The sequence below is a fragment of the Capricornis sumatraensis genome, chromosome 3 (genome assembly GCF_032405125.1).
Source record: "Capricornis sumatraensis isolate serow.1 chromosome 3, serow.2, whole genome shotgun sequence".
NCBI classification, from domain to species: Eukaryota; Metazoa; Chordata; class Mammalia; order Artiodactyla; family Bovidae; genus Capricornis; species Capricornis sumatraensis.
The window spans coordinates 129193767-129210162 of NC_091071.1; the positions used below are offsets into that span (position 1 = coordinate 129193767).

Consider the following 16396-nt stretch of genomic DNA (forward strand, 5'->3'; position numbering starts at 1 on the left):
CTGCCTTTCAGAGAAATGGGCAGGCAAAGCCAGCCCAGGGCAATAGTGATGGACTGGAAGAGCCAAGCAGAAGCCAAAATAAAAGCAACTGAGCCAATGTTAAGGTATATTTCTACTCCATAGTTGTAAGGTTTTTTTCCTTTAAATCTCTGTTTCAATTTACCGATAACTGGAGAACTGCTCAGCTCTAATTTTAGTCTGCTAAGTGATTAATTCAGTGAATTAAAGCTTGTATTCTTCACTCTCCAAGTTCATAATTACTGCTCTCCTCTTACATTCTAAGTTAAAAGACAAAAGCAAAACCCAACTGTCATTTTTCATGACTTTCTGAAGACTTAATAACACTACAATAAATTTCAGAAAATGTATTTGTTCTTTGCTTGAAAGTATTGAATAAAACTAACTCTGGGTTAGCATCAGATCCCTTTCCAAGTGTATTGATTCAGCAATCAAATTAAAATGGCTTTAATGCCAACTGTTAATTGAAAACTTGTACTGATCTATAGAAATGCCAGCCCCAAAGCTTCCTATCTGGTGGCGTGTCCAGTTTTAAGCTGCTTCCCCAGTGGCTCAGCAGTAAAGAATCCACCTGCAATGCAGGAGATGGAGGAGATGTGGGTTTGATCCCTGGGTGGGAAAGATCCCCTGGAAGAGGGTATGGCAACCCACTCCAGTATTCTGGCCTGAGAAATCCCATGGACAGAGGAGCCTTATGGGCTACAAAGGGTAGGGTCACAAAGAGTCAAACATAATCGAAGACACTGGGCACGCATGCAGTTTTAAGCTAATCTTACAGCAGTTTCCTTTTTGGTTGAACCTAATGCTTGAATTCTAAAAGGGCTTGTTCAATAAATTTGAAATCTGAGAACTAGATCTTATTCTATTCATGAGTTTCAACTGTGAATTACAACTGGTAAGTAGTTCAAGTGAAATGTAGAAAAACTATGTTTGCTCATTAAGAAGTTAAGAGGGTGTGCCTCTTCAGGTTTGAGAATGAAGACAGAATAGGTGGAGTTTAACCAGTCGGATATTAGCTCCTTGATGCTTCACTAACAACACCATAAAACAATTAATTACTGTTCCTATGGTCACATTTCTTCACCAACAATTAAGACTTATGACATCCTCAAATGGTGCATAAACAGTCCTCCTTCCACTTGACAGATGAGACAGCTAGGGGAAGAAGGGCATGTACTTGCCCATGGTCTCAAAGGAGAGTGTGTCAGACCTATGATTAGAGTGCAAGTGTCTCTGCTTGTCCTGGATCCGGATCCACGTGCTGAACCACTTGCCTCCCTTTAGTCTGAAACTTAAAATCCAGCCATCAATAAGTCAAATTTCACCTCCTCTATATTCTGTGTTGTTTCTCCAATCACTTAGGTCTATTTCAGCTGTGCCTGCGATGACCAGTTCTAGTTCTCTTGCATCAAAAACAGATACCAGCCTGGCATCCACCACCTGTGGAATAAAAAGAATACAGGACATGGCTTAAGAACCTGGAGAAGCCTCAGCTACAATTACACTTCATCAAAACAGGAGGGCACAAGGAGTGTTGGGAATACATGGATGTATTCTGTGGAGGTACTTTGAAAACTGTAAAGTTCTCTACAAATATATTTTTAGTACAAGGTTGATGAAATTTTCAACAGAATTTTTGTTTTATAACTGGTCACTAGTGAATTCTTTTCTTTTTTTTTCCTCTTGGAGACGATCTAGTGCTCCAGTCATTTTCATAGTTTATTTTTATTTTAGCTATAGGGGCTTTTTCACAAAAGAAGTCACATGAAATACTTGTAACAACTCATTCTGACCCTCAGATACTATCATTTCACATATCAGGCACGAGATTTGATTACCCACATCTAAGCATGAGTAAGATGCATGACTTAAATGTTATTAGTGGTCATTAAACTCTCAAATGCTATTTGAATTCAGGTCATTTTATTTCAATGATTTCTTGTAACAGGGCAATAAATTTTTGTGTATTCCTGAAACATATAGGAAAAATTATTTAAGTGTTTAAATTGAATTAGCAACAGTAAATACAACAAAAGAGAAATGAGAATATGACACACATATGAAGTAGAATGAGATGGACCAAGGTATAACTGGGGTCAGCCGAGAACCCCACTATAGCTGGTTGTCTTTACCTCATAGAAGCCACGCACTAAGCTCTCTGTCTGCTGCACGACACCCCTCTCAATCCTCCATTTCACCATCCTCTCAATGTACTCTTTCTTGTTCTTCTCTGTGACTGGGATGTTGGCACCCCCTGGTTTTAATTCTCGTTCCGTAATCTGCGATTAAAAAACAAAAAGGCTGACCATAAAGCAATATGTTTGATGATGTAAAACTACTGCTACCAATGAGCTGGAATCAGCCCCTACCTGTCCCAGCCCTGGGAACATCTTCCAAGCTGGAGGTCAGCACCAGCACAGAGTTGGGCGTACAGTGGTGCTCAGGGAAAATGGGCAATGAGTTGATGCCTGAGCACCTCTGTGGCTAAATATATATGTGCCACAAGTGCTCCAGGTTAAGCTTTAAATCCATAAATAAATCTTCTAAATGAAAATGAAGAGGTTTCAAATTCTGTGACACTGCTATTTGAATGTCTGACAAGACATTATCACAAACTTCTTTAGGATTCAGAATCAACTACATATAGAAAGCAAATATTTAGGTAAAGGTTTACCTTAAGGAAGCAGAAATACATTCAAGCAAATGTTAACTTGAGACCTACTTTCAAAATATGAAATTCAGGAGACCAGCCAGGTATTAATGTCTAGAATATTACTTATGAACTAGTATACAATTTCTGAAAGAAATCTTTTAACCAACTCTTTTATCAATTAAAAAAAAAGAAGTGTTTTCAAGCCTTCACCAAAATAGTGTTTACTTTCCCCTAGCTTCAAAACAATCCATTTTAGTTCTTAACCATGAATGAGAGTTAAGTACAAGTGCTAACTGAATATTTTAATATTCAACTCTGAGGTAGCATGGATTTTTAACACTATATTTTATATCAGGTACATTCTAATATCTTATGAAGATATTTTAGTTGGAAATAAAAAGAAGATTGCTTACAACACACAAATAGTTATCACTATCTATAAATTAAAACATCTTAATCTGAAGCTGGCATTATAATAACCTTTGTAACCAAGATTATTATAACTATACATAAATCTGGGTTTAAACCACCCAACCAGTCAAAAATAAAGAAACATTTGATTTTAGCCACTGAATTAATCCTTTGCCAACCAACAGTCTTCAATTACCACACACAATCACCATTATTCACACACAGACCTGCCCAAAAACTTCTTCGTTCACAGTGAACGTGAGGTCCAGGATGTCATGGATGTCGTTGTCTTTCATCCACTGCAGGCTCTGATGGAACTCTTCATCAAGGTATTCTAGATCACTCAGGTCACAGAGACTGAGAGGACAAAGAGAAACAAATATGTGGGCATGGATATTAGCAAAACCCAGAGTCGTGAAGAAACACACTGAGAATCAGTGATAAGTACAGCACCAACGAAATAGGCAGTGATTTCTGGAACGTGTTTTGTCAAAGTCAGTAACCAAAGCAGTGAAATAATTCAGAAATGTATAACATTTTAAAATCCTGATATGTAAAATGCCTTAGGAATCATTCAATTTGTTTTGTCTTTTACAGACACAGAACTGGAGGTACCAAGACTGGCTGCCGTTTGCACAGCCACCCACAAATAATGCCAGAGGTAAAACTGGGACTTGGGTTGACAACTTGGGTTCAGTATTCTTTGGCTAGGTTAAACTATTTTAAATTATCATTTTCCTAATTAGCAATTCTTTGTACATTTCTATACTGTACTTTATAACTTTTTCCCCCAAAGCTTTCCGCCCCCCACCCCCACCCCCCCTCCCCGCCAAAGACTAGAATCTATGGTCCACATTCACATATAACAGGAGCTAATGTAGACCATTAGAGAAACAAAGACACAAGTAGATAAGTTGATTTAAGGTGATCAGTAATAGCCTAGGGTGGATAACACAGTATGTGTGCACTTTTTTATATGTATGTTACACTTCAGTTACAGTTAAAAAAGGTACATAAGGTAGATACTGGGACCTCCCACAGCAAACGTGCAAGACATTTATTTTGACCTGGAGACTGACTGATTTTTCTGATTATATTTTTCATTTAGTAAGACAAACAAATTTCTATATAATATTTTATTGGTTCCATACTGTTTTCACATATAGGGTCTCCACCAAAATGTTACAGAGTAGGAATACTTATCTCAATTTTACTGATGAGAAACTCAGCTCAGGAATGTTATATAAGTTGCCTGATGTCACACAGCCAGTAGGTAGCTGGGACAGAGCTTGAAATCAGATCAACGTTTTAAAAAACATTTTCTCATTTTTAAGATGAGAAAACTGCAAATCAGTAATTAAGTCAAGATCAAAAGTGGCTGGGGAAAAGCTGTTTTGATCTGATTTTTTGTCTAGTGCAAATTCTACTCCTTCCCCCTCTCCCACAATGCTATTACATTTTCTCCAGCAACAAATGACATCTTCAGTTTACTCTGTACAGTTAATTTAAGACACAGCTCAACCTAATCCATGTAAACATTTGAAGATCAAAACTAATCTTCAGACAGATTTTAAATAGATTATTAATCAAGCACTGTAAGTGCCAAGTGGTGAAGCTATAATATCTGATATAAACAACCAAGCTACATAATCATGACCTGGAGATTTAGAAGAAGCTTTTTGGAGTAGATTATACCTATATTAAAGTCTTTAGGATGTTTCAAGCTAAAGAGGTAAAGGAGAATGAACAAAAAAGAGAAAAGGAGAAAAGAGAGGCAGGAGAAGACAACCTGAACGAAACACAAAGGGATGGAGTATACAGATATTCCAAGCATATGGGCAGCACCAGAAGAGTTAACCGTAAGACAGAATGTCCAGAGAATGAGGCCGGAAATGTATCTAGAAGCTGGTCTTGAATGTCATTCTAAGGAGCTTGGTGATTCAGAACTACCGAAAGGTTTTAAAACAGGCAATGACATGATCAGATATGAGGTGTGACTTTAAATTGTTTATCCGGAAGTGGCAGGATAGAGGATTTACTTATAATGGGGGGTGGGGGGTAGGTATCATTGGGTGGAAACCAATTAATAGACCACTACAGTAACCTGTCCAAAGTAAGATAAAGATTTTAGTTAGAGCACAGCTATCAGGGTAGACTGGGTATGTGTTCGATCGTGCCTGACTCTGCAACCTCCTGGACACCAGGCTCCTCTGTCCATGGAATCTTCCAGGCAGGAATATTAGGGTAGAGAAGATGAACTTTAGAATTATTTAGGAGGCAAATGTGGAAATGAGTAAACCATTTTAGTGGGTGGGTAAAAAGAAGCATATCTAAAATGAGACAGCAAATGAACTCAAGTTACAAGATAACTCTGATTCACTGCCAGTCTTGAGGGCCACTAGTTGAAAAATTCCTAAGGCCACAAGTTTAGCAGGAAAAACAACTGGGGAAGGAGGTGGGAAAGAGAAGAAACTACCCCTGTTTAAGGGTGACTCCCAATTTCTGACCACAGTGATTGAGAATGTTGGCACTATGAACTATGACTAGGTACACGGGGGAAGGTATATTTTTAGGTCAGGAGAAATTGATGAATCTAGTTTTAACCATGTTGGTTTTGAGGTGCCTGTGAGACATACAAGAAGAGACATTAAGTAAAATATTGATGCTTGAGCTTACAACTCACGAGAGATCATATCCAAGGGTGTAGACTGGAGAGTCAGTAGATGCGACAGCTGAAGAGATTTCCCATGAGAACATATATATAGAGAGAAAAGAAGGGGAACCAGAATGGAAGCTTCAGGAACACCAAGGTTAAAGGGCAAGTCAGGACACCCACAAAGGAGGCATGAAAGTAAAAGGTGAACCCAGAGAGCATAGTGTCATGGACACCAGAAAAGGAAGAACTCAAGAAAAATGGATGGGTCTGGGAGGGATCAATACTATCAAAAGCAGCAGAGTGGTCTATTAAAACAGAGACTAAAAAACATTCTTTAAAAGCTTCCATAGGTTATTGGTGGGAAAAAAGCTAGACTGAAGTGTGTTGAGGGCATGTCAACAGTCAGTATAGACTATTCTTTCAGGAAGTTTAAATGGGAAGGATGAACGATAAGGCAATGAAATGGAAAGATGCAAACGGGCCAGAAGAACCAGAGAGGCAGAAGGCCAGTGTCCAGGTGCTCAGGGCTTCATTGGCCTATATATCAAAAGAGACGATGGCAAAAGTCTTCCTACTGGCCCTCTTTAAGAATCCATTAGAAATACTTTCAGTTGAGGTCTAGTACTCTTGCCTGGAAAACCCCATGGGCGGAGGAGCCTGGTAGGCTGCAGTCCGTGAGGTTGCGAAGAGTCAGACAGGACTGAGCGACTTCACTTTCACTTTTCACTTTCATGCATTGGAGAAGGAAATGGCAACCCACTCCAGTGTTCTTGCCTGGAGAATCCCAGGGACAGAGGAGCCTGGTAGGTTGCCGTCTACGGGGTCACACAGAGTCAGACACAATTGAAGTGACTTAGCAGCAGCAGGCTTACAGAAAGCAGATACATGGATACGTGGCCTTGGTTAGGGAATGAGCTGGTCAGAACCATGCAATCATGCTGCACTTTCTCGTTGCAAGTTTGAGCTACTACTCTCACAGACAGTTGCCTTCTATTCAGCCTTGTAAATGACTACTGATTACAGGACAGAAACTGTTGGCTCTACATTTTACAATAATTGCAATCTTTCACTGTGGTAACAATGAAGAAAAAGTTCGGTGAATGCTAAAGTTTCATCTGCCATCATAAATTACTGCCTTGCATATAGAGAGATTTCAAGAAAAATATGGGACTTGAAAAATATGGCCCACCTCTAACAAACAAATGTTAAAAAAGGAGAGTGAAAATTTGAACCAAGAATAAGCAGTTGAACGTTTGCTTAAGGCAAAATGTAAAAGGCATTTTGTGAAAGATGGGGGGCTATGAGTCACCAAGACTAACCCACAACTATTCTATAAATAATTGGCATTAATACCACAGGAATTTCAGCACTGTATTTAAAGTACAATTGTTTTGAAGAAACATGTATAGCAACAAATGAGAATCAGTTACTCAGAGTAGAGCAAAACTAAGCCTTTGGGGACAAGACAGGAATAAAGGATCAGAAGCTGGAAAAATCCAGTAACCATATTTGAAATTAGATTAGTTGATTAGTTTCAGAAATCTAAACCACTATTAAGTAAATAATAATAGATTTGAGATAGTGAGTCAAAACATGACCTTGACAAAAGATTCTTTTGGATAAAGGAAATACTTCATTCTTTACATGCAAATTACACAAGCAATAAAAATACTCTTACATTCTGAGAAGAGCCTTATAAAAGGGCCGTGTGAAGAAGGCATCCAACAAATACTGGTGAATTAGTGCAAGACCAAGGATCCTCCCGCTGAACCGGAACCTGTGAAGGAAAAGCAGGAGATGGTTTCCATGTCTTTGAGCAGTTTCTAAATGGTTCTGTTTCCTCTCAACAATGCCTTCCAGTTCTAACCCTCTAAGATTTTCTAAGATGAACTGCCTTCCAGGTTCATGAGAATTTGTATGCACTGTAGGCTATGTCTTCCCTGGTTGATTTTCACATCTACTTATAGAAGAAATCTGTTTCTATCTGATATTCAGAGAGACACTGCTGCACCTTCTCCCCATGTCAGTGATGTCCAGCATGCAGCACTCTACATGAAATCCCTGTTAGCACGACAGTGAAATTTCCTTAAATCATTTGTAAGAAATGTTGACAGAATGAGACCAGTAATGGTGGGGAAAATGTCCCCTTGTAGTTTGTGTGCATGAATATTAGCGGGATTTCTCTAGTACAAACCTAGTAGTAGCAATTCCCTTTTGAGGAAAAGCCCAGTCTCGGAGTGCGAAAGTTCCTACTTCTATTCTCTCTCAAACCCCTCTCTTAACAGTAACTGTCACCATCCAAGAATTATGCATGTGTACATTTGAGGGAGTTTCCTCATGGGACAGTCTGTTCTCTAAAATTTCAGAGTTCAATTCTATTCTGAATCACTTCGGAAACTTTATTAAATATATTTGTCATGACTGGATTTGCTGAGATGTACATATATTTTCTTTTTCAAAAATATTCAAGTTTCTAGCCTTTTGAAAGCCTGATGCCTTCTGAAAGTGTAAATCCACACTGAGGTTCATAGTGTCCAGCTATAATTTTAGTGTTAGGCAACCATCTTAAGATGAATATCCAGCAGCTTTGTTTTTCTTTATTTCCACTTAGGTTAGCATAACTGCAATAGCTACTCTTAGGAGGACTTCTAATCGTAGTTAAACGGAAGTTAATTTGAAGAATAAGTCCTAAACCTTAATGCCCTCCACCCACCAATATTAACCTCATGACTCAAAGAAATTTTTTCCATGATTCTTATTCTCATTCTTTTTTGTGTTACTATAGTGAAAATGAACAGAAACAAGCAAACGGGTTATATAGATACTTCAAGACTATAAATGCAGGCATGTAAAAAATGTCACAGAGTGCAATTTGAGGTTTTAAGAATAAATAATTCCCAGATGGGAATCCTATACCAGCTTTACTTGATTTTGTGTGAAAAATTAGGAGCAGGGCAATTCTTGGCTACAAACTTGAAATAGTGACTGGGATAAGTGGCCACTGCTGTGACCCTACACTCCTGCTTGCCTGCCAGGATTCTCTGCCACCATCGGTTCCTCGAAGCCACTCTGTCTTCCTGTCTTCCCTCCCATTAAAAAACCAGCAGGCCCAGCTGCTCTGCCCCTCCCTACATGTTAGCCACTTCCCCAAGGACTGTTCTAGAAGCTGCTTGTCCTTTGGGTCAGGAGTCTGCCCTACTCACCCCCACCAGTCCCCTGTCATAGCTCAGAGTCACCCAAAGCTTCACACAAGGATTTAGGGTCTTGCTAAGAACCTAACATCATCTGCAACGTTCTCTCAGGAAAAAACCTTTCGGATTCTACCCAACTCACTTAAAATTGGTCTTACAGAACATAATCTATTCCTAGATTGGAAAGTGCCTGTATGTTAAATTTGATAATGCAAACGAGTCAAATGAGATATTTAACAGAAAATATGATTTTCTAAAAAAAACAAAAAACAACTTTTTTTTTTTTTTAAGTTTAGGTGCTTATAAACACTAATATCACAGAAAATCAGCTAAAGAAAAATTTGGGGAGAAGAATACTTACCATTCATGGTGATTGTCTACAAAGGCAGACATGGGACTTATTTGTACTGTGTATGTGTCATTGGCTGAATATTCAAATAAGCCATAATATGGGTTAAAGAGTTCTCTGGATACCAGGAAGAAAAACTCTCTGGAAGGTCCACTGTAATCCAGCCTTTAAAAAATTCACGAAAAGAGCAGTCATTATTTTTTTTCTATTTATTAGGCACATTTTACATAATGCTCAACTTTCTGTAAAACAGGAAGTCTAATTATCAAGTTTGGTGGTGGTGGTTTAGTCATTAAATCATGTATCAAAAGGTAAATAACTTAAGCGCCCAGAGCCAGGCCATGGGGAGAGAGATTGCAGTGGGAATGCCTTATTTAAGCAGGTTAAACCTGAGGGCATCAGTTAGATACATCCACGGGAACATGGAGTCCTCATGTTTTTCCAAAACACTTTTAAATGGGGGCAAAAGGAGACTTTAGTGAATTGGTGAGAGGATATTACAGATATAAGGCCTCCTAGGGAGATCAGAGGCAAAAGATGGAATGATAGGGTTCAGATGAAAATTTTAAATTATAAAACACCAAGGAAAATTATAGACAAGAAAAGTGAGGGTGTCTAAAGCTTCCTTGGGAAGGTAGTTGAGAAGAGGCTGAAATTCTAGCACCTGAATAACAGTGTAATTTCCATTTTACTTACAAAGACATCAGGGTCAAAGTAAAATCTGAGAAATGATTGTGTGAGGTTTGAGGACTGACAAGCGGCAAACAATGCTGAGAACAAAAAATGCACCAAAGAGGAGTATGTAATAAAGCAATTTGATATGCTCAATTTAAAATGAAAAATGTAAAGTACATTTATCTACCCTATGGTAAAAAAAAACATAAGGGTTCAAAGACAGGAAGGAATTCTGAAGGGGAAATGAAAGCAATGGATAAGGTGGGATTTAATAAGACTTCCTTTGTTCACTCTATTTTTTTCCCTCTATGGAATTTCTTTCAATGGCCACTTCTGTATTTTTTTATGACAAAGAAAAAATTCCACATGTGTGGTATGGAATTGTGTGATAGAGAAAAGGATCTTATTATAGCTAGAAGAGGGAGCTGGAATAATAGTAAGGAAAATTAAAAGGCCTTCATATATCTTAGTTGAAAGTTTAATAGAATTTTCTTAAAACAGACAACAGCTATCCACATACTAAGTTCTTAATTTTTGCCATATCTGAATATATATGCACTACTATTTACTTAATATTTCCAGCTTTACTTGCTTTTCCAATGTAGCCTTGTCTTACACAGTATTTTGGAATTGTGATGTGTTAGCTTTATTTCTTTTCTAACACACATGAAAATAAACACATAAATATTAAAATAAAAAATATCAGTTTATGTAACAGGCCAAGGCAGCTTCTGGTGGTTTCTTTCCACAGTCCTAGTTCTGGTCTCTGACATCACCAAGAACAAGTAGATTACTTCTTCCACTTGAACATTCTTCACACATTTAGAGGCTCTCCTTCAACAAATATGTGAGTGCCTACTAGGTTTGGGGTACTAATCTAGATGCTAAAGATGCAAAGTTTTATTTTTACGTCATTTTCTACAAGATTCTAAGTCCAGCAGCGTCTATATTCCTGGTGCCTGTCCCCTCCTCACTCATGAACAACCTCCTCTCAAGGCAGGGCACGGAATTTCCTTGTCATGTTGGTCCTCTGCTCTGAACACTCTCCAAGTGTCAAAGTTTGACCTAAGGGGTGTGTCTCTACTGATCACAATACTCAAGGTGTGGTCTTGTCAGCAAAAACTGAGGGCTCTTGACCTCTCTTCTTGGACACTTTGCTCCACTACTGCAGCTTAATGTCACCCTGCCTTGTGGGCAGTCACTTTACTTTGTTGACTCATCACAAGCTAGTCATCAGCTCAAACCTTTCACCTATGTTGCTTTAAACTAGGACTCTCCCACCCTGTCTGCACGTCGCTCTATCTTTTTAAAACCTAAGCACTAGACACTAACATTAATACTTGTCATACTAAATTTCACTTTGTGAGACTGAGTTCATGATTCTAGTCTACCTAGATCCCTGTGGACGCAAAACTTCTCTCTAAATTTCCTACTGATGATGAATTACATCAGCCGAGCCCTGTGTCTTTTCAGAAACAGAGAACGCCAATCAAAAGTATCTTAGTGGTCATTTTGTCCATCCGCTCACCTCACTGAGGAGATGACTGGGGCTGAAGGAAATCACTGACTTGTATCAAATGAAAGCTGCAGTGGAGGATCCGGGCCTTGACACAGGTTTCCTGACCCTATGTGTGATGTTCATTACTCTTTACAGTCCACTCTTCAGTATATTTAAAACGTTCATCAGGACTAAACACAACATTGCTTATAGAGGAGAGGTCGGAAAACTGTGACTTGCAGGCCAAGTCTGGTCCAGGCCCTCACTTTGTAAAAAAGTTTTATTGGAACACAGCCATGCTCATTTGTGTATGTGTTGTCTGGGGCTGTTATGATGGCAAAGTGGGTAGGTAATGGCAAAATGAGAGGTACAACATGGAATGGCCTGAAAAGCTGAAAATCCTTACTATATGGCTCTTTACAGTAAAAGTTTGCCAGCCTCTGTTGCAGAAGAAAGTAGGAAGAAAATGTTACTTTATTAAAAACCCTAGCTTACTCTAAATCCTCTTCTTTAGTGAAGATCATTTCAAGAAAAGGTAAAATCACAATAATATCCTAGGGTGTATGAAATCTTCAGGAGTGGTCACAGATACTAAGCAGGAAGCCATGAGCCCTGGCCTGGAGGCAATGTATCTAGGTCTAGGAGGAAAATGTATCTTCCTCAACTGGTCAGGCTTTTATCTGCTCTTTTTTTTTTTTTTTAAACTCCAGCAGCACTGATAGAGTGACTCTAAAGTGAAGACATTTTTAAAGTTTGATTTGATTATGATCTGAAATTTAGAACCACATATCTGAGAGCAGGTTGTTGATTACAAATTACATACATCTACCTAATTCAATAAGACCTGTCCCAGCAGGATACCTTATGCATGCGCTTCCTGTAATGTCTTAGCAACCTCTTCCATATAAATAGTTAATATGACTCATATCACAGGGATCATTTGTTACATTCCTGTTTTGCCAGTTAGGTTGGTTCCATAGCTAAAGACTTGGCACGGAAATACAGAAACTCCGGACAACGGGTGTGTAGCCACATAACAGCTGCATCTGAGGGCATTTTGGAATAAGCACAGATGTCTTTAGGGTGGGTCTTCAGCCCCATGAAATGCTGATAAGGCATTTTAAACACCATCACGTTGCTGGGCTGACACCACCCGAGTTGTTAGTGGCATCCAATATTTCTTAAATAATTTTATTCTCTGGCTCTTTATGTTCAACTAAAAATTACCAAAAACAAAGTATCCCAAAGGAAGGAGACTATAAAATGAAAGAGGACAGTGGCATTGGGAAGTCTGACTGTCATTTCCCACACGTTTTCTGGAAGACAGAAAGGTTTTCTTTCTTACAAGCTGGTTCAGGCACACATGGTCTACACACCTTCTGATTCACTCTCACATTTGTAGCAGCAAGGCATTAGTTCTTGAGCCACTAAAGAAGTGATAGGTGAGTAGGGATTTTGTGAGCAATTAATATGACAAAGTTTTACCTGGAGATACCAAGCCAAAGCCTAGAAATAGAAGCACCTTTCTTCAGCATGGTTTGGGTCAGTTAGGTTATCCTGCAAAGATCTCCCTTTAGATAAAAACAAGCAACACCTTAGTTTCACTTGAAGCCTTACAAATATTTGAGGAAACATTGGTCAAGGCCAGGACCCAAAACAACTTCTAGATCAGTCAGATGTAAGAGCTGCTGGTTATTTTATAAGTAGGGACTCAAAAAAACCTTTCAGATCTCATCCCCCACTAGTTTCGTGCATTTGCCTAAGTAGAAATACCATAGGAAGAGCTCACCTGTACTTAAATCCCCAAACTAAAACTGTTTGCACACACCCCCTCCCTAGTCCAAGTATGGCTTTGCAAGACAGATGACTGATGTCATATAGAAGGCACCTTACATATAATGAACTCATTCTTTCTTAAAGAAAGGTGCCTTTTATAGAGTTGGCCATGGAGGACAAAAAAACAGAGGCAATCACAGTGTAAACATCCTCTCTTGACCCAGGCCATTATTTCCTTACTTGTTTTGGGTACTAAGAAGTGAATGTAAACCTGAAACTAACACACTATTATAAATCAACTCTACTTCAATAAAAAGAAAAAGAAGTGAATGGCCCAGGATGTCCTATGTGAACACAATAGTCTACGTAGCTAACTTCTGACACCAACAAGCTTTAGTTGCTGAAACTTTTAATTCAGAAGAAAATAATACACTGAAGAATATGCAGTACTGTGGCTCCCCTCTTAAAGAAGCAATGTCTGGGCAGACAGAAGCCCAAGAGGCAAGCAGACCATGCAATTTCCTGCCACACTCAGTCCAGACGACCCAGTTTCCAAGTCATTCCTCCACTGCTGTTTTCTCCTACTCCCCACTTTGCAAGAGCAGATAACCAACTTAAGCTGGGTGGAAATTTAAATGACTAGAACAAAATCTCCAGCTCTGACCAAATTAAATCACAATGTTTGCTTAGAAATTGACTGTATTTCATAAAAAGCCAAGCATAACATGACATTAATTCAGTGAGATATACTAATCACTTGTCAACTAGCATAACTACATAAAAGGGCTCTAGAATTATTTTTGCATTTTTAATTGAATACAGGTATCTCTAATATTCTGGGGTTAATTCTACCTCACATGGAATTCGTAGCTGTCCTATAGATTTACGAATATGACACTTCTCATCAATTTCTCTTGACTCAGCTCTTCCATTTCAGGAAAAATCTATATATCATGTGTCAAGACCTACACAAAGAAACATCTTAGAGCAGAACTGAAGTCTCTGAGTGAATCTGCTAATTCACACTTTTTTGGAGAGTAGGCAGACACATTATTCTGAAAAGATAAATCCTTTCTCTTTATGCCCTCACTAGTTTATTGTAAATAAAGACCCTGATCATGACAGGTAGAAAATACTATCAGTGAGATGGTATCAATAGAAATTGCAACATATTATTCCCTCATAGATAACAAAGTTGACTTTAGCAACATAAAATAATACTCTATACATACCAATACCTCTACTAACTTGGACTTTCCACAGAACTAACTCTCTCTATAGACTTACTACTCCACTGACCTCAAGTGCAAAAGGAAGCATACCTATACCAAAATTACCTGGTGACCCCCATCACGCAACAACAAAATAAGAAAACTTGTTCAGGGAAACAGTTTCTGAATCTCCCTAAATCCTGTCTCTATGCTTTCTTTTACTAAGTGATCTTTTTAGAATAGTTTTTGATTTATAGAAAGGTTACAAAGACAGTAGGGAGAATTCTCATACCACCTCACCCCTAGTTTCCCTGTTAGCAACATTTTACACAAGTATACTATATTTGTTACAGTTAATGAACTGATATTGATAGATTATTAACTAAAACTCACACGTCATTCAGACTTTTTTCATTTTTGTCTAATATCCCTTTTCTGGTCCAGGATCCCATTCAGGGTACCATACAACATTTAATTGCTGTGTTTCCTTAGGCTCATCTTAAGCACTTCTAAGGGGCTTCTGGTTTTTGATAACCTTGACAGCTTTAAGGGGCACTGGTAAGGTAATATGATAGAATGTCCTTCAGTTTGGATTTATCTGATATTTTTCTCCTGATTAGACTGGTGTTACATGTTTTGGGGAGGAAGACAATAAAGGTAGTGTCATTCTCATCGCATCATACCAAGGATATATACTATCAACAGGATATATCACTGTCATTTTTTGCTTTTAGCCTTGATCACCTGCCTGTGTGTTTGTAAGGCTTCTCCACTGTAGGCTTACTTTTTTCCCACCCCTTTTCATAGGGTACTGTTTGGAAGGAAGTCACTATGTACAACTCATAAGGAGCACTGAATTATGCAGAAAATTATTTGGAAATCTTCTGCAGAGGAGATTTGTCTATTCTCCTTCATTTAGTTATTCAACTGTATATTTATATCAACATATATTTATCTTATACTTCAGGATTCTAACCCAATACTACTTTATTTTGTTGCTCAAATTGTTCCAGCTTTGACCACTGGGAGTTCTTTCATATGGTTCTTGTGTCCCTTTGACATCACTGTGAATTGTTTTGAGTTTCCTTATACTTTCTGGTACAAGATGCTTCAGACACTGTCTTGTACAATTCCTGCCCCAGTCCGAGAATCATCCATTTCTACAAGGAGCTCTAGTCCCCTTTAGTAAAGAACAATATTAAAAGCCAACATCTACACACTAGTTGTATATTCTTTTTTAATACCCATTACTAGAGCTAAACATGAAAAACTTCCAAAATAACACATTTTGAGGACATTAAAATTAATGAAGGAAAAGGGACAGAAAATTTTCAGCTCCATTCCAGAACTCCACAGAAAAACCTAGGAAGCTTTTCTCTTTGGGTATTTATTAGAAACCAGAAATAAATGTTATGATCTTTAATTTTAATGTAATAAGATGGCAAAGGCTAAAATAACTTCTTAATTTTGTTTTGAGTTAATCTTGCAAAACATATGATGTATTCCTAATGACTTAATAGCAAAATAAATTTGATATCTAATAATACATATGTATGATACTGACATGATAAAGCATGATATCAGAAATAACCTGGCCCTATTCCAGCCTCAATAAGCCTTATGCAGAGATTGTCCCTGAGGGCTAAGGTCACACCTCAAAATATCTTCTGTCTTATTTTCCTTCTGGGGTTACAAGAAGAAGACAGGTAATAGAGGCAGGAAATATTTGGACATTAGTAGCAATTAAATAAAGAGGTTTCAATCCCCACTCTGTCTGGGCCTCCTCCTAGGAACGGATGTCAGTCCAGATCATGGGGAGACAGCTTTAAGATGATAAAGCATGATAAGCATCTGTTCTATTCAAACCTAAGTAACAGTGCTTCCAAAGACTCATGACTACATCTCTGAGATCTCAACAAACTGTGGTCTAACAATTATGGAAGACAGCTGGAGCTCTG

The 16396-nt window shown here is 38.3% G+C and overlaps 1 protein-coding gene across 1 annotated transcript in view; it reads right to left on the minus strand.

Moving 5' to 3' along the window:
* HECW2 (HECT, C2 and WW domain containing E3 ubiquitin protein ligase 2) overlaps positions 1 to 16396 on the minus strand; it is a 257351-nt gene that overhangs the window by 22539 nt on the left and 218416 nt on the right. Inside the window, exons 21-25 of the mRNA XM_068967790.1 lie at positions 9291 to 9443; positions 7417 to 7515; positions 3310 to 3439; positions 2151 to 2297; positions 1344 to 1458 (exon numbers count right to left, since the gene is read on the minus strand). Coding sequence (XP_068823891.1) covers positions 1344 to 1458; positions 2151 to 2297; positions 3310 to 3439; positions 7417 to 7515; positions 9291 to 9443 — 644 coding nt within the window. The remainder of the gene's footprint in view (positions 1 to 1343; positions 1459 to 2150; positions 2298 to 3309; positions 3440 to 7416; positions 7516 to 9290; positions 9444 to 16396) is intronic.